The sequence below is a fragment of the Pleurodeles waltl genome, chromosome 9 (assembly GCF_031143425.1).
Source record: "Pleurodeles waltl isolate 20211129_DDA chromosome 9, aPleWal1.hap1.20221129, whole genome shotgun sequence".
Taxonomy (NCBI): Eukaryota; Metazoa; Chordata; class Amphibia; order Caudata; family Salamandridae; genus Pleurodeles; species Pleurodeles waltl.
In genome coordinates this window covers 874,772,230-874,799,660 of record NC_090448.1, presented here as the reverse complement: position 1 = coordinate 874,799,660, position 27,431 = coordinate 874,772,230, and the positions used below count along the sequence as shown (strand labels likewise).

General features: G+C 44.4%; 1 protein-coding gene across 1 annotated transcript in view; it reads right to left on the bottom strand.

Annotated features, from left to right (window-relative positions):
• The window catches only part of TTC7B (tetratricopeptide repeat domain 7B), a 1,338,716-nt gene that overhangs the window by 653,794 nt on the left and 657,491 nt on the right, over nt 1–27,431 (bottom strand). The window contains exons 14-15 of the mRNA XM_069208186.1: nt 26,443–26,515; nt 7,519–7,679 (exon numbers count right to left, since the gene is read on the bottom strand). Coding sequence (XP_069064287.1) covers nt 7,519–7,679; nt 26,443–26,515 — 234 coding nt within the window. The remainder of the gene's footprint in view (nt 1–7,518; nt 7,680–26,442; nt 26,516–27,431) is intronic.

The following is a 27,431-nucleotide window of genomic DNA, read 5'->3' as shown; positions in this document are numbered from 1 at the left end:
AGGAGAACCTCAGAGAGAGGTGCAGAAAGGGGATCAACAGAATTGTTGATACACCATGCCACAATTTCTTTCCAACGACAGGCGTATACTGTTTTGGTGGAGGGATGCCGGGCTGCCAAGATAACAGCACAGACTTCGGGCAGAAGTTTTAAAGCTGTCAACTGCCGCCGCTCAAGCTCCACGCAAGCAGGTGGAGACTGGACAGGTTAGGGTGAAGGACCGTCCCCTGCTGCTGCGACACAAGATCCTATCCAAGGGGCAGTCTGATCGGAAGATCAATGGCCATGCTCAAGAGCTCGGGATACCATACTCTTCATTCTCAGTCCGGAGCCACCAGGGTTACTTGGGCCCGGTTGTACCTGATCTTTTTCAGACCTCTGGGCAGAAGTGGTATTGGCGGGAAGGTGTAAAGGAGGCCTGAGCTCCATTTGTGACGAAAAGTGTCACAGAGCGAGTGCCACCTTGGAAACATCTGAAACTGTGCATTCTCTGCGGAGGCGAACAGATCTAACCAAAGCTCTCCCCACTGCTGAAAGAAACCTTGCACCACGTCCGGATGGAGACGCGATACGTGATCAACTCTGCATTGACGGCTGAGTTTGTCTGCTCTGACGTTCAGACAGCCCGCAAGATAGTGAACCACCAGTGAAATGCCCTGGTGTTCAGCCATGTCCAGAGGCGAAGAGCCTCTTGAAAGAGGGTCCACGACCCCACTCCGCCCTGTTTATTGCAGAACCACATGGCGGTGGTGTTGTCGGTGAACACCTGCACCACTTTCCCTTTGAGAGAGAGAAGGAATGCTTTCAATGCAAGTCAGATCACCCAGAGCTCCAACAGGTTGATGTGGAGCCCAAACTCCGCCAGAGACCAGAGGCTTCTGATCTCCGCCTCTCCCATGTGGCTGCCCCATCCCAGGAGTGACGCATCTATCACTACTGTTGGATCTGCTTGTGGAAGGGAGAGAGCTCTGCAGCTGACCCAATCTGGATTCGATAGCCATCACTGCAGATCTAGAGCAGTCCCCTCCGCGATCTGGAACATGTTGGAGAGATTCTCCTGATGCTGCACTCACTGGAACTTCAGGTCCCACTGCAGAGCCTGCATATGCCATCTGGCACGTCCAACCAACAGGATGCAGGAGGCCATTAGGTCCAGCAGCCTCAGAGTCATTCTCACTGAAATCCAGCATAGAGGCTGAAACATCGGGATCATAGCCCGAATCTCCTGGCCTCGCTTTTCAGGAAGATAAGCCCGAAACTGCACTGTGTCCAGAAGAGCTCAGATGAAAGGCAGTGTCTTAGAAGGAGTCAGGTGTGACTTCAGCACGTTTATAGGGAACCCCAGCAAATGCAGAAGGTTTGCCGTAGTCTGGAGGTGGGGGACGACAGCCTGGGGCAAGTTTGCCTTCAAAAGCTAGTCGTCAAGGTAGGGGAAGACTGAAACCTCTAACCTGCGCAGATGAGCTGCAACCACTCCCATCACTTTTGTGAACACCCGAGGGGCACTGGTAAGGCCGAAGGGGAGCATGATGAACTGAAAGTGCTCGTGACCTACCATGAATCGCAAGTAACGACTGAGGGCCGGCAGGGCGGGAATGTGGAAATAGGCGTCCTGCAAGTCCAACACTACCATCCAGTCTTCTAGGGCAGTCAGGACTTGAGTTAAAGTTAACATTTTGAACTTCTCCTTCTTGAGGAAGAGATTGAGGGACAGGAAATCTAGGATACGGCGAAGGCCCTTGTCCTTTTTGGGCATCAGAAAGTAGCGGGAACAACCACAACCTATTTCTGGCGCAGGAACCCTCCCTATGCTGCCCGTGGACAAGAGAGCCTTGACTTCCTCACAGAGAAGCACCAAATGATCTTCCGACAGATGATCGTATGATGGTGGCATGGTCAGAGGGAAAGTCTTGAACGGGAGGGAGGAGCCCCTTCAGTCAATCTGCAACACCCACCTGTCCGTGGTGATGGATTCCCAGTGGGGCAGGGGATGGCTAATCCTGCCGCCAACTGGTCCAGGATGTTCCAACCAACTAGGAAGGCTTGGAGGCAGTGGAGGGGGTGGACTTGGTGGACTGCTGGCTTCCTGATCCATGAGCATAGAGGATCCTGCGTGCGTGCAGAGGATGTGAAGTATGCGCAGGTCGGTGGCCAGTTGGAAATGAATGCAGCTGGGTGCCCCTTCCGTAGCCACAAAAGGGGCGAAAAGCAGACTGAGGAGGGGAGGGGTGAGGAGCAGCTATGAGGCCAAGGGATTGAGCCATAGCCCAGGAGTCCTTAAAGCGCTCAAGGGCTGAGTCTGCTTTGTCTCCGAAGAGATGGGTGCCATCAAAGGGCATGTCCATTAAAGATTGCTAGACATCCCTTAAAAAGCCAGACGTCCTCAACAGGTGTATCGCCTCAAGGCCTCTGTCGATGCAACCGATCTACCTAGTGAGTTGGTCGTATCCAGTCCACAACAAATCATAAACTTTGCTGCATCTCTCCCGTCTGTAACAGCTTGGGAGAGAACCGCCTGGGCATCCTCCGGGACTCGAGGCAGCACTTGTGCGACCGTATTCCCGAGAGTATGGGAGTATCGGGACAAAAGGCATGTGGTGTTCACGGATCGCAGCGCTAGACTGGTGGAAGAAAACATTTTCTTCCAAAAGTTATCCAGTCTTTTTGATTCCCTATCCGGGGGAGCGGAAGGGAATGTACCAGATGATGAAGAAGCCTGAACCGCAAGGCTCTCATCCTATTCACAGGAGCCCCTGTACTGGGTTTGGACCAGGTACCCAGTAGGACATCCGTAAGGGCTCCATTAAAGGAAAGGAGGGGTTTCCGAACTGGAAGCCCCAAGCTGAAGCACCTTGGTCAGGAAGTTAGTCCTGACCTCCACAGAAGGAAGATCGAGGTCCAAAACCTCAGCAGCCCTTCTTACCACCATGGAGTATAAAGCTCCCTCCTCCATAGCCATGGCAGGGAGAGAAAACATGTCAGCGTCAGGGAAGGCATCTAGTCTGCTAGTGTTGCCCAAATCCTGAAGTCCAGCGACCCCTCCAAACTATCCCCATATCCATACCCGTAGAAAGAAGGGTCTGGATCCGCCGTGGGCCCAGGAGAGGCCATGGAAAACAGAATCGGCGTCCAGCAAAGCTGTTCTAGCTACGGGGTGTCGGGGATAAGTATAGGATTGACGTCGACTGCGGGCCCATCTGACGTCAGGAATGTCGATGTCTGTTCTGCCGCCGGGGAAGGTCACGTTGGCACGACCGGCGTTGGGACAGATCCAACAACGGATCCAGAGGTGCCCCCTGGAGCTGGGGCCAAAGCTGCCAATGTGGAACCCAAGGGGGCCATCATCGACTCTCCTGGGCCCAAAGGCGGATCAGTCTGCCCAAAGATGAGGCGCAAGGCCTCATAGAACTCTATTAGCTAGTCATGGGTGACACCGGCTCCCAGAAAGTCGTGGAGGTGCGGAGTCGACCCAGGCAGAGACCCAGAGTGTCAACTCTCTTCTCGCGTCACGTTGTCCGAGCGACGCGGTGAAGTCAAAGAATGTTTGGCCTTCTTCGACTTCTTTTTCTTGCATCCCGATGACTTGGACGAAGAGGAAGGGTAATGACACCACGAGCGGTCTCCTGACCTTCCTCTCGCACAAGACTGGGAGAGTCGTGGAGACGAGTGCCGGGCCGCCATGAACTCCAGGGACCGCTCCCTAAAAGCCTTCGGGTTCATGGCCCAATACTCGGAGCACGACATTGGGTCGTGGTCGCGCTCCAGACACCAAAGGCAGACGAGATGCGGATCCGTCACCGACATCATTTGGTGACAGGAGTCGCAGGGTTTAAAACCGGAACATCCCTCTACGCAGCCAAAACTCGTCGAAAAGTATTTGAAAAAAGTGTCACAGTTAGTCAAAAAATGACTAGGGGTAGCTCTTCTCCGGATCTGAGCGCACGCAAGCACGTAAAGAAAGAAACTAACGTCAGCGCACCGGGGTGGCACCTATATATGACCGAGACGTCATCATGGCGACCATGAAGCCCGCAGTGTCGACAGACGCCACCTGATGGCACGCAGCAGTAATGCTAGAAGAAAAATCTCAGGATCCAGTCTGACAGCTGGGGGAAATTCAAGGAAAGGAATCTGCAACTAGAAGTCTCTATCATATTGTTTCAGTAACATATGAGTTGCACCCCCACTAAGGTGGTAACACCTACATATCCTCAAGAGATAAAACTTTCAATGGTCAGTAAAGCTCAACGTAGAACAGCTATAATGTTTTTAGAACATCCAACCAACACAAAATAGAAAGTCCTAAATTAAATAGGGAGAAACAGAAAGACAAATATGGCACTGTAGCAGCAGAAGGCCTGCAAGAGCCATTACATTTCCCTCTGTCCATCAATGAACGTCCGAACAAGCCAATTTTATACTATGGAATGCACTTGTAGCAGATACTTTAGTTGATCTCATTACCTCTGTGTGGCCTTATACATAAACACTCTGGTTTAAAGATTGGTTGACATTCCCATCTTATACTAAAGCAAACTTTTACTTTATTGTGAATAAATCAATTGGTTTGGCTCTCTTCTCTTTCGCTTTGACTATTTACACTTTGTTATATTTTATATTTAAGTAGCATAAGTTTTTTAATTTAACGTCTCAAGGTATTTAATTTGAGTAAATGGCAAACACCATGATGACCTGTTTGAAACATCAGTAGAGATACGATTACATTACGAGTTACCCATAACATTGTATTTGTATTATAGTTTTATTGTCATAGTGGTGAACTGTTTATGCAATAGATAATTTGTAAAGTGATATACAAACGGTACTTTTGTGCATATCTGCTGAAAGTAAATACAATTTTTGTTATTTGGGTGGCTGAATAGAAATCAAAGTCGATTTTTATAGATTTAAGTATGTAAGTCAATTACATTGCAGTAGTGGTCAGACATGTCCATTACCTTTTTTAAGGGGTCTTTCAGAAGGATTGTGCTTCTAAGGATAAACAGACAAGTGTGCTGCATAGTAATCAGATTGTTTTAATTGTTTACAGAATTCCCCGGATGAAGTGGACATGATGCAAAATGTACTGGCATATATAGAAGGATTTAATGGGAACATCAAATATTTTATGAAAGGTAGTACAAACAAATGAGAAACAAAAGAAATCAAAATATAGGACTTCTGAATAAAATAGGATTGATCGCCAATATAGTTTAAGAAGTACGAGTGAATTCATAAACTCACTGAGTTGGAAAAATTGAACTGTATTGTTAGTGCAACAGTTTGCACTGTGTTGAAACAATTCAAAGTATTACTTGGTTTGTTGGTCACCAGGCGCCAGGCCAAGCTATCTCTGCAAAAAATAACAATAACAAATGACTAAAGGAATGAATGAGAAAAGTCAAAGAGCTCATGGAGGATTTGAGAAGACTATGAGTGATACCAGTTGGTTTGAGGCTGAACAAATGTCCCAGATTATAACTTAGCAATAATGTATTTGAATAAGAAAATAGCACCCAATCTAGAAGAACCAACCTGTCTTGCCTAGATCACAGACTTTGACTACCCAGTTGGCAGAAGAGGTAGTCTAGTTAGCAGGGGGCTCATCTTTCACAAGCAGCAGTTAAGTATTGGTTTCCTAATCTATGAAAATGACAACTATCACCAGAGAGATTGTTTCTCTATGCGAGTTATTTCCCAGAGGAGAGATGAAACAAAATACACTATTTAATTAACATATCTTGTTTAATTAATTGAGTAACATTGCTGGCATATCTTTGCTTCAGGTAAAGAAAACCCACAAACTGGAATTCACCCATTTTGGGTGGATGATTGGTGGGGGGGGGGGGGCGTTTTTTTTTTTTTACAAGGTTACTCAGAAAGTATGATTTCTGTGATATGATGTAAACTCGTTGAGCTAGTTAAAAAAAATTAGCATTTAAAGTGAGGCTCAGGTCGGTCATGTAGGGGGTAACCCTCAGAAAAAGTTAGGTATATCTGTACGGTTGGTAAGCCGTTTGTGATTTGTTGAGGGAGGTTTTTCTTCTGTAGGTAATTTCGGTCCAGCGAGACAGAAACAATAGGATTGACAGTCCACAACACTTAATAAAATGTTGCTGCTGTTGTTACAGGATTACAGGGTTTTGAGACTTGGTCCCAGAGTACTCAATTTCAAGATAAAAGCCCAACGGGCACAAGGGGAGCCTATCTTTTCTTCTGGCCCGTGAGGGGGTGTCCCTGGGACACCCAGTGAATCAAACTAAAAAAATTTAAAAAAAGATGATTTGTCTGTGGTACCAAAGGTCTCAGACCCCCACCCCACCAACAGGGGACCGCAGTATTGACAATCATAATTTTAAAAAAGTATGTAAGCAGCAGAGTAGGCCACTTGGAGGGGTTGGACACAGGGCCTGGACTCAGGTCATACTCAAACGCCAACTTTCACTGCACATGGCTAAATGCCAAGGGAATGGGTGGAGGTCCTGGCCACAAGCCAAGTACTACAGCAAAAAGCTGTGTGCATCGAGGATAGGCCCCTTCTGGGCACAGGGCCTGGCAGCAGACTAGGCCTTGCGGCCACTCCTTCTATATATATCCAAAGGCCGTGAGAATCATCTTTAGAAAATTTACTGAAAACTCACTTTATGCCTATTTCATCCATACTTGTCATACCCTGCAATGAAGCCAAAGGAATCACTATCTTTAGTAATATGGTGTTCATCAATTAACCATAATTGAGCCTTCAGATAAATGTATACTTCAGACTATAAATTTGGAAACACTGGGAAAACGTGTAAGCAAAAAAGCATCTGGCACTGTGTATCACATTTGTGGAATACTGTCTTCAACAGCAAACATTTTAAGAAAATATTGTAAACACATGACCTTCTGTGAAGGAATCATTTGAATGAACTAGTACCCACAAAAGTTTAGAGTAGATGAAAGATGTAAGGAGTAATCATATTCAATTGCTTAAGTGTTAAAAAAGAAACCTGTCTGCATATTTATGCACTTGAAAAAATACCACTACGTAATGGCCACAATGATAATGCAATGCTTGTTTTTAGCCAATTGTCACAAGCAAGTACATTGTGCTATAAAGTGGAAAACTCTTATTCAGATCTTGGTTGTGCTACTCACTCCTACAAGAACATGATCCCTTCCTTGAAGTTTATGCGTAAAGAATCCGAGTGAGTGGGAATTGGCTGCTGTCTCTCAGAAAAGCCTGAGATGCATAGGTAGCAGACTCTTTAATGAATTCTCCTGCCACAACTCTAGTTGATTGACTAGTTTATCATTCCCATTCCTAATGTAACATGTCCAACAGCAAGAGACTCTAAACAGATTTTTTCAAAAGAAGATTAAACCTGGTACAACAGACAACTTTAATAAAGTATTTGTTTTTCTCCTCTAGTCTTTACAATGTATGGTCACACCTCTAACTATAGCATTTAATTCATGGAGTACAAAAAAAATAATACAAACTGCAAATAGTATAGTTACACTGTGTTTTACTTACATAAAGTTTTCTGGATATTCACTCAGAGCCATGTCAATAATGTTCAGAGCATCATGGTAGTGCTTCTGTGCAGAGAGTAAGAGCGCAAGTAGATGCAAAGAGTTGGAATCATCCCCTTGTAGCTGTAGAGCCTGACGCACGTAGCCCAAGGCTTCTGGAATCTGTTTGGATTTAAACAAGGTACATCGAATTAGGAGTAACTAATAGATGTAGGTTAAAGAGCAACAGACATAGAATAGAGCAATTTAAGCTTGAAGAACTCTAAAATCAGTCAATCCTAAGATCAAATAAATATTTTCTGAATAAATTCAGTATGGTCAAGTATCAATAATGAGTGTTTTGAGTAACGTGCTGATCTCATATATAAAAAACATTTTAATGCCTCAAAACTTTTCTTATGTTCTTCTATTTTGTACAAACTTGCTGCATCCATAGATCCAAGTAGATAGCACACCTCCCATTGAATCTCATTCAATTGTCTTAACAGTTCTCTTATACCTCTAGACTCCACCCATCCCTAAAACCTTGAATCCTAAAAGCCCTTCCTTACTGTAAACTCCACCCATCCCTCAACCCTAAAAATCCCTCACCACACATAACCTCCACCCATTCCCGACCTTCAAAAGTCTACCTATCCCTGAACCACCTATCTGCCCCTAAACTCCACCCGTCACTGAACCTTAAAACTCCTCGGACAATAAACTCCATCTATTCCTGACCCCTAAAAAGCTCTTTCTGCACCCAAACCCCACTCATACCCAAATCCTTAAAATCTCTCACCACTCCTAAAATCAACCCATCCCTGAACCATAAAAATCTTCAGATCTAAATTCCACCATTCCTCAAACCTTAAAACCCTGACCACTGTAAACTCCACCCGTTTCTGAACCCTAAAACTCTTTGTGCCAATAAACTCCACTCATCTTTGACCCATAAAAACCCTCACCAATTCTAAAGTCCACCCATTCCTGAACCCAAAAAACATTCACTATTATAAACTGTCACCCAAGTTTAACATAACTTTGGATTTTTATTTAAAATTGTCTTTTCTTTAAAACATTTCCTTTAATTTTCAATGTATTTATATTTCCCTAAAATTGTCTTTCCATGTCACATACACAGACAGTATCCACATCTTGAAAGGGATACAATAGTTTTTAGGTCTGGCCCAGAGACAGCTGTATCTCTTTTACTAGCCTCATGTAATTTATACAAAAAATATGCATAAATTAAAAGTACATGCAGAGATACATGAGTAGAGGGGCTTTGGAAAAGCCTAATTCAACAACTGGTCTTTTCAAATATCACATTTTGCTTCTACACATCTGAGCATAAACCATGGGTCAATGAGTCAGCTCATGTCAGCCATTAGCTGTCTTGTACTATGAGTGACAGCATGTGTCCTCAGTGTAATGCCCTAAGAGCTATAGGTGTATTCAGACGTGTGTCCCATACTCACTGTGCCAAATGACTTAGGCTGCATCCTCCTGTGTAGGCCAAATAGACAGAAACCACTAGGACTGCTTGTGTTCCATCTCAAAGGGGAGCTGGGTTGGCAGTTTGGACTTGGCTGTTCTTAATGGGGCAGAACCAAGGCTGATTTGCATTTGACTGGTTCCTGACTGACGGGGCATGGTGAACAAAAAAACAATGGACTGGATTGTGGCCCAGAATGATTACCAGTGGCTGAGGTCAACTTAAGCAACCCACCAATCACTTTTTTGTTTTCCTGAGTGCAATGGTTTCAGTCGGACAGGTTTGCCCAGGCATGTGTCCTGTGCTCACTGAGCCATTCTACTCAAGCTGCACCCTATAAAAGAGGCCCAAATAGGCAAATACCGGTGCAGGGTTTTTCATGCTCAGAAAGGACTGTCCTGGCAAGTTTAGACTGGAATGTTCCTCCGGGTGCAGTAACAAGGCTAATTTACCTAAAGCCAATTACTGCCTGAGGAGACATGGCGGTAAAAAAAAATAACTTGGATTGTACTGTAGCCCAGAACAATTACCCGTCGCTGAGATTTATGCAATCAATAAACCCATTGTTTATTTGTTTTCATCAGGACAGTCTGCCTCATTACATTTGCTTAAAAAGAAGTACACATCAGTGGCAGTGCTTTGTCACTCCTTTTTTCTTTCCATTTCCGATTACCTTCTAATTATTCATCTTGATATGATGTGTAATTCAAAGCCAAAATTATTTTTCTTTGAGCCAATAGGAATCATACTTTCCTATAATGTGCATTACAACTGAAAACATGTTTTCTACACCTGTATAAGTGCACATGCCTGCTAGGAAGCATTAGTACTGATCTATTAAATTATTATATGCAATTGTTATTTTTAATATTTTATTTAAAATATCATCGTCGCGTATGGCCACCACATTTAGACAGCAGAAGATTTTCTTTCTTCTTCGGTTTTTGCTTTTTAATTTTTGTAACAAATGGTTCCAGTAACAAAAGCATTTTAGCCACTGCATCAGCTTGCGAAGACCAGACCTATTGGCTTTGCCAATGCTTGCTGAAAATTGAATGTGTACTGTAAACTGCCCCTGTGCTTAGCAAAAATGGAAGCAGTGTAATGAGCTGTGTATATATGCGAACAAGGTATTCAGATCTTGCTTCTCCTGGGCAGCCTGGGGCAAAGTATGATGGGAAGTAGCCTGCAGGAGAGAAAGCAAGAAAGCACATGCACTCCTATGGAGTGCTAGAGCAAAAATAAAAAAGTAGTAACCTCATGTCAGCCATGGAATAATATAAGTAATCCAGTCAAAGGGATGATAAACAAGGTATGTTCTCATGAGCAACAAGAACGCAAGCCATTGAATAAGAAGCATGCAAATTAGACTGACAACAAAGCCAACTTTAAGAAGCAACGGCCCAAAGCCTGCGCTATGTATTGGTATTGAAAGAGTGTAGCTTGGTTGTGCCACTATGTCCCTGGGAAAAGAACATGAAAGGGTGATCATTTTCTAGTGGTCACAAGTGGGTGGTCATATTTCGTATAATGTTTAATATGATTCATGTAATTTCTGCACTGCAAAGCATACCAGTGGAGTGCATTTTTGGATATGGCATATAATCAACGTTTTATGAATATTTATTCAAGACTAACGTTTTAAAACTATTATTTTGCATGATCATTTATGTTCTTATATTGAGTGTTTAGAATTAATTCAATTTGAAGGTATATTCGTGTTTTATTAACTTGGTTGGAGTGAAGGCCTACACATATTTCCTTTTTTCCAGTTATCATTTAGTGTGGAGTTGTTCTTCTTAAATGTTTCTTCCAAGATGCAGGTGTTAGGAACGGAGACAGAGTCAACAAGAAGCTCATTGTACGTGAAAGATAAGAAACCCTGCAAGGACTGAGAGAGGAGTGTTCTGGACGTTTGGCAGTTGTAACTCTTTTGTACTTGCCGAGACTGAAGAGTATCAAGATGGGATGTGTCAAGGGTTGGAAATTTTAACTTCCAATTAATTTTAATTAGGGTTTCAACCGAGAAGCTTCGACTGTGATGTCATTGTCTTGGAAACTGTGATTTAAGAGAGGTTTAGTTACTGAAAGCTTCATACTCTTTCCTATCCTTCCAGCTGAACGGACCCTTCTGAAGTACAGACCTCATACTTTATGTGGCTTTATGCTATATGCTTTCACTCCTCTCAACAGAATATTGTACTGAATTTCTGTTTGCAGACCTTTCTCAATTATTCCCTTAATAGTAGGATAGTTGGGTTTTTGGTTAAATGGTTAGGCAAGAGAACGTGGTTCTTGTGACCAAGAATCATATGGTTTACCTGATCTTTTGCACTGTTGCAATAGACGTTTTAGTCCTCTATATGTAACTAGGTTCTACATTGGATGATGCTTTAATTATCCTTTGATGATTTTATATATTTACACTATGGTTTTGAAACTCATTTATGCAACATTGATTTTGAGTCTGTAGTAAAACCCCTTTAACCCTATGAATTGACTCCAAATGTTATTATGTGACATTTGGGTTGTACAGAAACCATTTAATGAATTTGATAATTGTTACGCTTCACCCTCAGAACTGCGAAGCAAAGATTCATTGGAACTCAGAATTAGTGAAAAGGACCCAGGCTCTCTCAGTATTATGCACACTGACCTGTCAGATCAGCCCATTGGCACTGTCTAGATGCCCTTTATGGCAGTCCAACCCTGCACTTAATCCTTAAATACTGCATCAGATCGACAGGAAGAAATCATGGTGAGTTAGTCGGGAGAACGGTCACGCATCCTAAATCCCCCACACCTAAGACCTGCAAATTGCTCATCAACGTACTTACCTGGCCGCCACTCCTTATAATTTTATCACTCCACTTTCATCTCCATCTCGTTTTGATTTACCTCCCTCTCCGAGAGCACAATGAAACGTATGACCAGGGACGGTGGTCTTAATGTACGGACAGTGGCAAAGCACATGAGAGGAGCAAAATCTAAACTTTTATCACCTGCCTTGGGCAGGTCTAGGCATAGCTCTCATCAACAAGACAGGCTAGTCTCTCTTAGAGACTCTGCGGGGAGCCAGGACTTTTCATCCTCCTTCTTAGGTCTCACCGATATGCCCGAGCTCGGCATAGGGGAAGATGCTGTACAATCGGCAGCACGGTCGGTCGATCTGCATCTTCAAGAATGCTCAATAAGTGCGACTCCCTCGCTACCATCAACCTTAGTATTATCAAACAAGCTCCCTCCTTCTCATTCTACGACATCCTCCCAATGTAAGGGGAAAGCCTATCTGCTTTTTTCCAGCATTGCTAGAGAATCAGGTGACTCATTAAAAGAAGGCGGATCTGAGAATACATTTCTCACAGCAGGGGAAGAGACTGCAACTAGTATCATAGAACCTCTTACGGATGCCACGGTTGAGGTGCCAAGTGGATCAAGGATACTTAATCCAACTTCAGAGAACCTAGCAACCAACACTCTGCTTCCGACACCTGATTCCTTGCAGAGCTCCCTCACTACGGGAAATACTGAAGCTATCATAAATGCTTCCCCAACATTGGAAGAGTTGATGGGCCAGATCTTAGTGGAACTTCGAGCTATAAAAATCTCACAGGAAGAAACTCGTAGGGAAACAAAGGAACAGCTGAGCCAACTCAACACTCATCTAACTCTTCTTTCGACGAGAGTATCACAGGTGGAACAAAGGGTTTCAGATTTAGAGGATACCAGCAACCAAGTGGAGACAGCCACATCTCGGGTCCAATCCGAACTAGAAGACTTACAAAACAAGTTGGAGGAGTTAGAAAATAGATCACAACGTTCCAAACTTAGATTTGTAAGGGTCCTGGAGGAGATGGAGGCTGGCTCATTTGTAACCAAGGTGGTGTCTGAACTTATTAGCAAAATCGTTCTCCCAGATAGGCTAAACCCGGAAGGAGATTTATCCATCATGAGGGCCCATAGGGTACCTTTTGTGCATCCGACCAACTCAAAATAGTCATGTACTATTCTGGTGAATTTTGGAGATTTTAGAATAAAGGAGCAAATTCTATCTCAAGCCAGGAAAACACGTGAATTTAAATTAGACAATGGTTCTAGATTTCATGTATTTTCAGACATGTCAGTGGCAGCATCACATCAGCGCCGGGAGTTTGTCGGACTAATTGATGATTTAAAAAAATTGGGGGCCCCGGCTGGTATAGTGCAACTGGCAAAATTGAAAGTGTTGTATAAGGGTCAAGTGAAAGTTTTTCAAAAGGTTCAGGAAGCAAGGAACTTTCTGCTGCATCTAAAAGAACAAGGAAATAGTTAGTAGAAGTCTATGTTTCATGCAACAGGCCAGATTTCCTACACATTATCTATCGATATTTTAATGCCTCAATACTGTATGTCTTTCATGGTTTAGCAGTCACATACATTTGTTTCCCTTCTTAAACTAGGACACAAGGATAGTAGATATTGACAGGAGGTGCAGGGGTTGGGGAAATGCATTAAGGAGGGGAATGGGTGGGAGGGTGGTGAGAAAGCGCTGGAGTGGCTCAAAATACGTTTTCTTCGATTGCACGATTAGAGTTGATATGCTGATGTCAGCACGGGTCCTCTGCCTTGCTGCTCCTTGAGGCGAAGGCTCTAATTGGTACCATGTCATTGCACCTTAATGTTGGGACTTTTGGACACAGGGAGGAGGCGGGGTATTGCCCGATGGATTCATGACGGGTTGGATCTGTCGGGTAGGGAGGGGAAGGAAGGGGGAGAGTTTCACAGGGGGGTTGGAGGGGCAGAACGAAAAATGCAGGTGCTAGCTATCCAACTTAACTGCTCGCCTCAGGTAAAAAATACAAGATAAAAGCTTGGTTAGACCAGTAGCACGAAGCCAGGAAGGAACAAAACCTTGGGCAAGGATAGAATCTAAATTAAGAGTAGCCTCCTGTAATCTGAATAGGGCCAATAATAATGTGAAATTCTGTGCTGCGCTTAGTTGGCTGGCAACAGCACAGGTTCAAGTGCTTTTGGTACAGGAGACATACTTAAAGCTCAATACCAAGCTACCAAAACTCCCGCCACTCATTACCAATTCTTTTTACGCTTCAGTAGATGCCGCAGTACGAGGTATGGCAATTCTGTTCTCCAGGAGATTCACAGGGAAAATAAACAGGGTTATTCGAGACCCACAGGCGAGATGGATAATAGTCTCCACAATAATAGCAGGTAAAGAGGCCCATTTTATAAGCTATTATGGTCCGATAGAAGATGATATATAGCCCATGCAGACACTATATACGCATCTTTCCCTTCTTCAAGTGTATTTCATATTAGGAGGGACTTTAATGTTATGCCAAATACCCTGTGGGACTCATCACGTAAGAATAAAGTACAAGAAAAAATCAAAAACCTCTCAATTTCTGGCAAAACTGATACAAGAGCTAGGTTTAGTGGATGCGTGGCGAGCTCATCATCCGGACGTTAAAGAGTATACGTGTTACTCAAAAAGGTATAACACGGCATCAAGAATTGACTTCATTCTGGTCTCGTTCAGATTAAAATGGCATAGAACAGGAATACTTGCAAACTCCTTTTCAGATCATTCAGTTCCTTGGATTGATATTGACGATTTCAAGGATTCGGTTAACCAGTATCATCGCTCGCAATGGCGCTTCGATAGGTCGCTTCTGGCAGATGAAGATTGGGCAACTAATCTTAAAGAATTAGTAACTGACTTTCTGAAGATAAATATGGGATCCGTCCCTATTTTTTTACACCTGGGGGGCAGTCAAGGCCTTCATACGAGGGGAGGCTATCTATTTAAAGCCCATCTAGCTAGAATAGCTTGTGAAAAGAGCTTCAAATTGCAGAATGAGCTAGAACCGGCATTAAGGAAAAAACAACTACTTTCTAGTCAGGAGACTATTCAAGGGTTGGCAAGGGCCCAGGCTAATTTAAAAAATGTTTTTGTCTCTAAGGAAATGCTTAACAGACATACTAGTTATCAACGTCAATATGAAGAAAGCGAGCATGCCGGTAGATTTCTAGCTTGGTCAATCAAAAATCACACCAGTATTAATTTAGTAAAAGCCATTTTCAATGAAGAGCAGGGTAGGATGGTTATGCAATCTAATGAGATTGAAAAAGTATTTCTTGCACACTATACTAAGCAATATACAGAGGAAAAACAAGTAAATAATTCACAAATTAAAAACTTTTTAGACACAATACTTCTACCCAGGTTAGATACGGAGGCTCAGACTTTATTACTATCTCCTATTACCTCTCAAGAAGTTATTAGAGCAATAAGGGAAGCTTCTAATTGTAAAGCTTCAGGAGAAGACAGCCTCCTGGCAGAAATTTACAAAATTTTAGAAGACCAAATTGCTGAGATATTAACAAATTTATTCAAAGCAATACTAGAAGTAACAGAGGTTAACCCCGAATTCTCAAGAGCAATTGTGGTTAGTTTTATTAAAAAAGACAAACCACCGGAATATCCTGGTTCATATCGTCCTATTAGCTTGCTGAATCAGGACTACAAATTTTTTACTAGGATTCTGGCAGTTCGAGTAGCTCAGGTTGCTCAAGCATTGATACATGAGGATCAGTGCGGGTTTCTGCCGGGTAGGCAACTATCCACTAATACTAATTTTTTTATACAAACTATAGATTATCTATCGCATAGTAGTCATCCGGCGGTAATTACGATGCTCAAGCCGAGAAAGCATTTAACTTAGTACAATGGCAAGTGTTATTCATGGTGCTTGCAAAGTTTGGGTTTCCCAGGAAATTTATCCAGATTATACAGACTATCTATGCAGGGGCTCAAGCAATTGTTTCAGTTAATGCCCAGACAGTAGGATCAGTACAAATAACCCAAGGCACGCAACAGGGTTGCCCTCTCTCTCCAGTTTTGTTCGCACTCTTCATTGAACTGCTAGCTGCAGCGATTAGACAGGACCCAAATATTCTAGCCCCTCTACCTCTGGCTCCCAAAGTAAAATTATTTGCGGATTATATGATTCTTTATCTTAATGCAGAACACCATAATATTGCTAGAGCATTCGCAAAAATTAGGGCATTTTCCGAGCTAGGGAGTTATAAAATTAATCAATCTAAATCAGAGGCTTTGTTATATAATACAGAGATGTCGGTTTTGCCGCAAGGTATTCGTGTTGCATCTTCTTCCTCGCATCCCATTAGATATCTTGGTATATATGTATCTCCGAGCTCGGCAGACTTGTTTGAACTAAATTATATGAATGTTTTTTAAAAAATACAAGGATTGCTACTCAAATGGCAGGAGACTCCTATATCTATTATAGGAAGAACTGCTTTGGTTAAAATGTTGATCCTTCCGATACTGCTGTTTGTCTTTTCAAGTGTGATTCTGCGAGTCCCGAAAAAGTTTTTCGACAACTTAGATGTAATAATTAGACAATTTATCTGGAATCACAAGAAACCTAGGCTCCAATTGGCTAAGTTATCTCTGTCAATAGAAGACGGAGGGTTAGCTCTTCCCAATATGGCAGCTTATTATGAAGCAGCAGTTCTTGACTGGGTGTCAAGGGTAGCACAAATGCCAAAAAGTAATTTCTATATTAATCAGTTGATGTTAGAAATGAATATCAGTCTTTCGCATTTTTTTTTATTTCCTCGTCTACCAAAAAGGGTCAGGTATAAATTGCCAGTCATGATCAAGACAATTATGTTGCAGTTAAAGCGTAAATATCAAATAGACGAGGCAATTTTGTTCCTTCGAGTAAGGGATATAGGATGCTCAGGAGTAGAATTAAGCCAAAGTACTATACGGCAATGGGAAGAGCTGGGTTTTCAAACCCTGGAGGATTTTTACGTACTGGATCACCTGAAAACATGGGCACAATGTGTAATGGGCGTAAGCAATAATCCAGATAAGTTAAAATTTTCATTTTTGCCAAATTCAACACCTTTTGCATCCAGTGCGACAACCACTGAATCACGCAAATAGTCATATTGCTCAGGCCTTTTATAATAACCAACTAGGTATTGGGAAATGGTATAAACTACTTCATGATGCAGGGACATTGAAGTTAACCGCCCAAATTCTGGTGCGAATAACCACCATGACAGGATGTAAGGTAGAGATTCAGCATTGGAGAAAACACGAGATGTTGCACAAAGCACTTAGAGGGGTGAATTTCAAAAGGATCGTTCTGTTCTCCAGGTGGTTGTTGTACTATACCCCTGCTGTGGTAAGAGATATGCATCCTGAGACATCTGGCTCCTGCCCACGATGTCAAACCTTTCAGGGGAATTGGATATATATGTGTTTTAGTTGCATATCTTTGTCAAGATACTGGGAGCAGATTTTTCAGAGGTTAAGCTTCTGGATAGGCCACATGATTAACAAATGGTATTTGTAGGTACAGTGGTAGCCTTATCACTTATACTGCAGGTATGGAAATCACCTGTCCCCCCTGACATACGCACTATGGGAGGTGAAAATTGAATCTACAAGGGTTAAAGAAAAGTTGTATGCTCAGAGGATAGGAGCCATGAAAGATATCATGTGATTTGGGCCAGAATGAGTAAGCCAGCGGAAGATCAGGCGGAAGTTCAGGTGGAGGACGGGGGCAGTTGAGGAAGGAGGATAAGCAACTCTATTTTGAATTTTGAACTATATGAAAGACGTCATTGTACGGAATTATGTCATAATAGTCATGTATGTAATAAGGGAAGTTGGATGTTTATTCACATGTAATGCAAAGTTACACCTGCTGAAAAATAAAAATATTTTTTAAAAGAAAAGAAGTCATGGTGGCTTCCTTCACATTTGGAAACTTTCTCACGAGCCACCCTGCATGACATATCAAATGTAATTTTGGAGAGAAATCTTTTCTGTTACCATGGTATGTGCCCACTCCAGCCCTCAAAGGTTAGCAGAAAATGAACGCAGAAGCTCCTTGACGCCAAAAAAATGATTCAAAACTACTTTCCAAAGGACCAGTTAGGAGGAAAGAGAGTTCGGCAATCATGTGCAAAGCATCTCTACTCTGCAGGGTAAACAACCAACCTGTTCTGAACCATTACACACCAGCCACTGAACAGGAAGTCAGCAACTACAGGGAGCCAGCTGCAAGTAGGCCAGATAAAAAACAATAGGGAAGGACAGAAAACCCCAGTCTCAGGCAATAAGTGCCCACTTCAGAGTTTTCATGTTCCCTAGAATGGCTCACGTGAGAATCAAAATCTGGATCTTATTTTTCTGTGACCGCTTTTTAAACTAACTTAGCTTTTGCGCACCTGATCCTACAGCTGAGAGTCGCACGAGTTAGATTGAAAAAGTGAATCATGGAGAAAATGGCCTTGCATTCCAAGAGCACTCTATCTTGTTGAAAGCATGTTTTTTCTTTGTGTGCCTCAGATTTCATTATAACAGAGCGAGGCAGCAGGAAATGTCACTGGGTCAATAAGGTATGAGACCTGTCTGACATCCACACTGATGGATGCCTGCTGAAACTGTGCAAGGTGCACTGACGAAGCTTCTGACATCAGTGACTCTGGGCCGCTTCTACAGCAAGAATAATCTCATGCCCATGGTTCTCAAAATCACTAAAGTCTTTTGTAAGCTCTATTGCTCGAGGCGTCAGCCCAATTGTAACCTCTCATCAGTAGTTTTACGTTTCCTATAAATATTGAGATTATGTAGAACACATTGGGCCTGATTCTGACCCTGGCGGTAAAAACCGCCAGGGCCGTGGTCCGCGGGAGCACCGCCAACAGGCTGGCGGTGCTCCTTTGGGCATTCTGACCGCGGCGGTACAGCCGCGGCCAGAAACAGAAAGTCAGCGGTGTACCGCCGACTTTCCGCTGCCCAGGGGAATCCTCCATGCCGGCGCAGCTTGCTGCGCCGCCATGGGGATTCCGACCGCCATCCTGTTCCTGGCGGTTTCGGCCGCCAGGAACAGGATGGCGGTATGGGGTGTCGTGGGGCCCCTGGGGGCCCCAGCAGTGCCCATGCCAATGGCATGGGCACTGCAGGGGCCCCCGTAAGAGGGCCCCACTTTGAATTTCAGTGTCTGCTTAGCAGACACTGAAATTCGCGACGGGTGCTACTGCACCCGTCGCACACCTTCCACTCCGCCGGCTCCATTCGGAACCGGCTTCCTCGTAGAAGGGTGTTTCCCACTGGGCTGGCGGGCGGCCTTTTGGCGGTCGCCCGCCAGCCCAGTGGGAAACCCAGAATGACCGCCGCGGTCTTTTGACCGCGGTTCGGTCTTCTGCCGGTTCCCGCTTGGCGGGCGGCTCCTGCCGCCCGCCAAGCTTGGAATGACCCCCATTGTCTGTTATGGCCTTATATAGCTTTCATTCTACAAAGGAGATGGGTTTCCCAATGGCAAGTGCATGTAGATACTGGCACGGGGGAAGGCTACCCTCTCGTTTTACCTACTGCTGCTGGCTCAAGAAGAACCCAACATTTGGAAGGACAAGAGCAGGCCGTAATTTCCTTAAACATATCCCACATTTAAATAAGGGTGAAACAAAGATCTGAACAAGAGGGTAGACCATTCCTACCACGTGCCTCACAAAGCAGTGATGGAAAGTCTTGTGTTTCGAAGTTGCTCATGCTCCTGGCAAAATACTGTGTTGTTCCATGCACAACACGCGTGAAAAAACAATCACAGATTGCTAACCCTATGATTGTTTCACATATTTCTCCCTATCTGAATAGGGCCTAAGACTTTCTGAGATTGTTTCAACAATATGGACAATCAAATTTTCCGAAATATCCCACAATAGTGCTGATTTAAAACGCCCCCAGGAGAATGAACCCATTCTGCCCATGGGTGCAACGTTTCAGCGACCACAGTTCAGTAATTTTACAGTCAAAGAGATCTCCCAATCCAGTAGGCTCTTGGCAGTCAGCAGGAACATAGTACATAAAGAAAGGGACATAAGTGCATATTATCAGTGACAATAGCAAGAGGACAACACATAAGATACATCATATGATAAACAATCAAAAAACATCAATGCTGCAATTAACAGTGAAAGCATTTTTTTGTGCACTTATAGTAACATCGGCAAAATGTGCATCCAAATGGAATCTTATGAAATGTGGCAGCAAACAACAGGTACACAATCATCAAAACGAGAACAGATATGACAATATAGTCATCTAAATAAAAATGAAAAACTCTGCATACTTGAGGAAACATACTCATAATTATGTATTTTTTGGACTCTACACCATAAAGGAACCGCCAATAGTTTATTGGTGTCTTGATTTCATCAAGGGAAAAGAACTAACACTACTGAAGGCGTCTGTAGCATTCAATAAAAGAGGGTGCAACAAAGCTGCACAGCCCATGAGGTGGCAAACTATTACAATGCTTCGTTATATGACAGACTTCAAGGCCTTCAAAGCTGCCACATTTGATGCTGTAATATATATACACTCCAAAAGTGTCAATTCATGCTAATGGCAATCGAGAGTGTGGGGGTGCATTACATTAACAATTTACTTACCTTTGGTAACACTCTATCTGGTAGAGACTCTTTCTAGCCACATATGCCTCACCTTTGGAATACTCTGGATATGGAACCATTTTTGTACTACCTCTGCGCACTAGAAGGTGATGACATGCGGCTTGCACTGACACCTCTCCACTCTGACGTGAAGTGCCTATAAAGGTGACACTCAGGCTTACTAAGGTCAATTGCTTTTGAGATTGCCCATGTTTCCAGATGTGGAGCCCCAAAAGCAAACTGGTATATCAGTGTGCTGATTTCTGGACTTAGGATGTTATTAAGAGGTAGAATCCAATCACAGAATGGGAGGATCAGTGAGGAATCTGCATCTAGAAAGAGTCTCTACCAGTAAGAGCGTTACCAAAGGTAAGTAACTTGTTATTCTGCTAGAGACTTCTAGTCGTAGAATCCACACCTTTTGAATAGATACCAAAGCAGTATCTATTTGGAGGTAGGTCTATGAATGGACTCAAACCATGAAGTCTTGCAGAATCTAGCATGCAAGATGTCTGTCCCGGTGGATTTGCTTGTCCAGACAATAGTGCTCTGTGAACACATGGAAGGACGCTCACGTAGTTGCTTGAGAGAGGTCTAGAAATGGGACTCTGAGCGCTAACGCAGTTTTACCAGTTTTGGCCCTGGGTGAATGAGCATGCAGTACCTCTGGAGGCTGCTTTTTAGCCAACATAGCAGATCTTAATGCAGAGCACGATCAGCGCAAGATGGTATGCTTCTGCACTGCCTTGCCTTTTTGCTCTATTAAAGCCCACACAAAGTTGATTGTCCATCGATGAGCTTTGGTATGATCGTGGTAGAAACTGAATGCTCTTTTGAGGTCCAAAGCATGGAGCCTCTTTTCCTCCTTAGAGAGGTGAGGTGGAGCACAGAATCCCAGTAGGGTGATGGCTTGAGTGATGTGGAACAACATCACAATTTTCAGTAGAAAGCATGCTTCAGCCCGCAGAACCAGCTTATTGTAAAAGAAGGTGGTATACGGCGGATAAACACACAAAGCCTTAAGCTAACTCACATGCAATGCAGAGGTGATGGCAATCACTGACACAGTCTTAATGGATAGAAGACACAGAGGACAGCTTTGGGTTGGCTCAAACGGAGTACACATTAAGTAAGGACAAGATTGAGATCCCATTGGGTCATGACAAACGGCAAAAGAGGAGACGTGTTGAAGCCCTTTCAAAATTTGCATCTGGTAATTTAAACAAAGCAACCTGTAGGGAGGGCTGAAAGAAAACTATTTAACTGTGCTCAGAGCAAGGTCCTGCCAGGCTAGACACATAACAAATAATAAAACATCAGACAGTTTGGCTTGGAGGAGGTCAATCGGCAGAGTGCTGCACTGAACCACAAATTTGTAACAATAAGAGGTGTATACAGTTTTCGCCGAGTGTTGCCTGGCTGCCAAGATGACATCAATCACCTCTGGGAGAAGATCAAAGGAGCTTAGATCAATCTACATGCATGAAGGTGGAGATTACGAAGGCCCGAGTGCAGAATCCTGTTCCCTTGTTGCGAAAACAGGTCTTCCAGGTGGGGAAGATTGATCAGAGGACATATGCTCATACCCAGGAGTTCTGTATACCAAACTCTCCATGCCCAATCTGGAGCCACTAGAATGACTTGGGCCCAGTCTGTCCTGATCTCCTTGAGAACTCGGGGTAGGAGTGGTATCGGTGGGCAAGCATACAGAATCCAGAGATCCACTCGAGGTGGGACACGTTTTTGAGTGAGAGACGTTAAGGAAACTCCACTGAGCAGAAGTGCTGACATTGTGCACTCTCAGTGGTGGTGAACAGATCGAGCCAAGTTTCTCCCAATTCGTGGAAGTGACCTTGCTTCATCTCCAGGAATAAATGCAACTTGTGATCCACTAGGCACTGACGGCTGAGCTCATCCACCCTGGCTTTCAAAGATCCTCATAGGTGGTTCACCACCAGGAAGATACCTTGGCAGTCCAGCCATTTCCAGAGGAGCAAGGCTTTCAGACACAGTCTCTGCATGACCCCACTCTTTGCTTGTTGCAGTACCACATGGAGGTAGCATTGTCTGTGAGCACCTGCACCAGCATCCCTTTGATGGACAGCAGGAAGGCCAAGCGAATGGTCCTCAGCTCCAGAAGGTTGATGTGGCAAGGGGACTCGTCCAGAGACCAGAGGCCTCTGATCACCACCTCTCCCAGACAACCGGCATATCTCAGAAGCAATGCATTGGTCACCACTGTCAGCTTTGAGTGAGGAAGGGAGAGGGGCCTGCTGTTTACTTAATCATGGGACAGCAACCACCAGTGCAGATCTTTTGCAGTCTTGTTTTAAATATGAACATGCTCATAGAGGTCCCCTTGATTTTGGGCCCACAGGGACCGCAGACCCCACACCAGAGTCCTTATATGCCACCTGGAGTGACTGATTAGCAGGATGCAGGAGGCAATCAGGCCCAGCAACCTCAGAGTTGACCTCACTAAAATCTAGGACCAATGCTGAAAGAACGGACCACAGGCTAAATGTCCTGGACTCTCTTTCCCAGAGGAAAGGCACAAAACTGAACATTATCCAGAATGGCTCAGATAAAGGGAAGCATCTAAGAAGGAGCCTTCAGGATGTTGACAGTGAACCCCAAGGATCACAAGAGGTTCGCTGTAGTCTGTGGGTGGCTGATGACTGCTTGGGGCTAGTCTGCCTTCAACAGCCAGTCGTCTAGGTGGGGGAAGACCTGCACTCCTGACCGCCAAATGTGTGCTGCCACCCCCACCATCACTATTGTGAACACCCGAGTAGCAATAATGAGACCAAAGGGGAGCACAGCAAACTGAAAATGTTCCTCCGCCACTGCGAACCGCAAGTAGCACCAATGGGCCAGCAGGATGGTAATATGGAAACAGGCATCCTGCAGATTCATTACCACCATCCAGTCTACAGGGTCAACAGTAGACACGACCTGGGCCAGGGTGAGCATTTTCAACTTCTCCTTGCGGAGGAAGGTTTTGAGAGGTCACAGATCTAGAATAGGCCAAAGACTTCAGTCATTCTTGGGAACCAAAAAGTAGATGGATTAGCGACCATACCCTACTTCTGGCTCCAGCACCTTCTCTAAAGCCACTTTGGCCAAAAGGGCTTGCGCTTCCTGCTACAAAAGGCAGAGATTGTCCACTGTCAGTCGCTGGGATAAGGGTGAGAGCTTCGACAAGAAAGAAAGATAAGGAAAGGCATACATTTTTCAGACAATTTGAGGTACCTACCTATCTGATGTAATCTCCTGCTAACCCAAATAGAATCAGTGGAATCTGCCTCTCCTTGGGTGGCTGTGACCCTGTAAGGATCCACTAAAGATGCTTGGCGGGTGGGGCTGCAGGGGGGGGGTTGCTACTGAGAGGCATGCAGCCCTTTGGCCCTGCGGCAGCACAGTCTCTCCCACAAAACTGCTGGGGGAGGGGAGGAAAACGCTGACGACAAGGAATCTATTGTCCAAAGCCATAAAAGGAATGTTGAAATTGTTGCTGGTGGGGCTGGTTAGAAAGGCCCAGAGAGCGATCAGTGGCCCTGCTCTCCTTAAAAAGTTCAAGGACAGACTCAGCATTGTCCCCGAACAGGCGAGTCCCATCAAACGGCATGTCCATCAATGAACATCAATTGAGAAACCAGTTGATCATAGCCACGCCTGGCAATGAATGGAAACACTGGTGCCAATAGCCCATTCAACCGAGTTGCTGTGTCCAAGCCACAAAAAATTGTGAACATGGCGCATCACAACCATCCTCAATGGCCAGCGACAACGAAGGCCTTCAGAAAACCTGGGAGGTTTTGCACCACTGAGTCCCTTGGGGCATCATTATAGATGTCCAGAAAACAGGAGGCATTAACTGACCGCAGAGCCAAACTGGCAGATGAGAAGAGGCAATTCCTGAATGTCCCAACTCGCTTCGATTCCCTGTTGTGGGAGTTGTAGGAAATTTGTTGGGGTTGGTCCGGCTGGTGAGGGCCTGCACCATAAGGCTCTCAGGAGAGGGGTGCTGCAACAAAAAGGATGGGTCACCTGGAGCTCGTCGATGGTGTATTGCAATTTGTCCATTACCAGGAGGGCTGGTACAAGGATTAGCCGAAAGCCCTAGTAGGGTGTCTGTCAAGGCTTCATTAGAAGTTAGGAAAGTCTCAGAAGCAGTCTGACCAGGCTGCAGGACTTCAAAAAGGATGTTTGTTTTCACCTCCACGGTGGAGAAGTGGGGATCAAGCACTTCGGCCACCCTATGCATAACCATGGCATACGATGCAGATTCTTCTGTGGATGGGCCAGGAGGGGAGAAAAAGGCTGGTTCAGGGGAAGTGTTCAGAACACTGCCATCTTGCAAGTCCTCATCATAAGCCCCAGTCATAATCATTATCAAAGTTTGTTACAAAAAGAGAATTGAAAGAATGCTGCCTGCCTTGTGGTAAGGCGAGTTCAGAAACCTCTGATGGATTCAAATGTGACATCGGTCAAATTCAGACCGGTGCCAAGTCTACATCGGAAAGGACAGCCAGTGACCACGTCTTCAGCTAGCCAAATCGGTGTCTACATACCCATGTTTGGAGTGGGTATGGGCGGCAGAAGTGTCATCAGTGCTGGAGTTGAGGACAGAAGCGGCTCTGAGGGTCCAGGTGGTCTGCCGGCAGTAATCCAGAAGGTAGGCCTTTTGGTTCCGTGGGGCTTGAAGGTGCGCCAGAGGGAGTTGGTAAAGAACTGAAAAGACAGACCATAGCTGAGCAAAACTCTTCACTCTTGTGAGGCATGGCTGAAGTCCCCAGAAACTCAGATAGTGCCGGAATCAGCTGCAGAATTGTCTTCAAAGTCGTCCAGCTTCGGGAATGGCAATGGGTTGAACTTGAAAGTAGCTCAGTCAACTCCAGGGACTGGAATACGACCGGGAATGAGCTTTGGATTTGGAGAAGTTACGGTGCTGCGCCTTCTTGTGCTTGGCAACATAGAGTTTCACCTTGCATTCCATGATGACCTACGGGTTAATCGCTGCATAGTCTCTGTATGTCTTAGAGTTGTGGCTCCACCTCAGACACTACAGGCAAACCTGGTGGGGATCTATCACAGACATCTGTTTGCGACAGTCCTTACAGGGCTTAAAACCTGTGTCTGAGGGGGTGACATCACTTGCACTGTAGAAATGCTTGTGAAAACAATTGCATAAAGGGGTCTCTGAGAGACGAGAGACACTCCAGATCTGTGTCTAGAGGCGCGGACAGAAAGGAATGAACAAACCACAGGAGTGGTGCCTTTATAGGCCCTGCGCAGCACTTCCGGAGGAGAACAGTGTCAGTGTGGAGCCGCATGGCGCCACCATCTGGAATGCAGAGGTACAATAAAAAGAAGTGTCAGGATCCAGTCTGATGCCTAGGGAATATTCAAAAGATGAGGAATCTGCGCCTAGAAGTCTCTATCATAAAAGGCAATGTACTATAGGGGTTCAAGCATTCCATGAAGTAAATTAAATAACTTTTAGTGGTATGACAAGTACTTTGACTTCCAAAGTTAATTACATTTTTGAGGCTAAATGATTCTTGTTAACCTTCAATGTATGCAATCCTTGTGACATTGCCACCCATGACTTTATTCCAACAGTAAGAGAGTGACAATTAATCACGCTTTTAGTTAGCTTTTCTTTTCTTTAGTGAAAAGGTATCTACATAAGATCTAAATACACAGCAATCAAGGGTGAAGGCTAGCACTTTGGAGTCAACTTACCTTGCAACATTCACAATTTTAACCACACATTTTGAGAATGGAGGGTTAAGCCTAAAGGGGCCAGAGCTTTGATGCGTGAAATTAGGGCAGTGTACTTTTCCTCAAAGTAGTGATGTAGCTTTATATTGTGGATGCTTTTCAAGGTTGATAGTATGTGCAGAGGAGAGCAAAATATAACATGTAACTTGTATTTGCAGAACTCACCTGTCTGGAGATAGCAAGCTGCAAGGCGAGGTAAAAAGCTGCCAGGTGATCCGTTGGAGAAAGACTGTGGGCCCTTGAGAAATGAAGTGGTTAAAGCAGTGTTAATCAAGCAGCAGACTAGCGATCAACCTGTGATCAAACTGATAATAATGCAAAGAAACAACTAGAATTAGAACAAAAAAATACATGCTAAATTACCTTTAATAGCAGAAGATAAAATTACCAACTGGTCTGAAAGTCTACAGCCAATTGGACCCTGTATGGAAATCTGGTACGCATCATGAAGACCTTTTTAGGTCTCGTCTAAGACAGAGGAAGCACTGTCTGCTGCAAAACATATTGTTAGCTAACAGGGGGCTTACTGCCCTCCCACTGCTTACCACTGTTTGGATTTACTTTCACTCTGATTTGTCTGCTTCTTTTTTGTCAGCTTCTGTGAGCTTTACTTCCTCTTCTTGTGTTTGCTCCTGCCTTAGAGTATTTCTGCCACTTGCTTGTGTCCTTCCATTGCCCACTTTTCAGGCGCTACTTTTTTCCTTTTTGGTTAAGCATGCTTCAAAGGGGCATGCTTCAAGTGTGTTCTGGCTGTCTACCTCATGTACTGCATTGCTCCTCTTTCTCATACCGTGTAGTTCTCATTTCACCCTCCCTCTCTCAAGTGTTGTTCTTGCTTCGTCCCCGCCAGCCCAACTTCTGTTGCCATGCTTGAGTCTGTTCTTCGTTGTCTGTGCTTCCCCACCGATGCCTACCAATCTCTGTTGCCCGGGTGCTTTCCCATCGATCATCCACCCTTCATTGTCCATTTGCTTCCCCATTCCCTACCCTCTGTTGTCCGTGACCTTCCCCATAGTTTTATCTCGCTTGTCGTTTTCTACCACCACTCGCATCCTTCTCTCCTATCCTCCCTCATTCCGTATTGCCTCGTCCACTGCCTGCTTTCCACCCCATTTCCCACTTCCTGTTTTCTTTTTTGTTTTTAAAAAGCACAT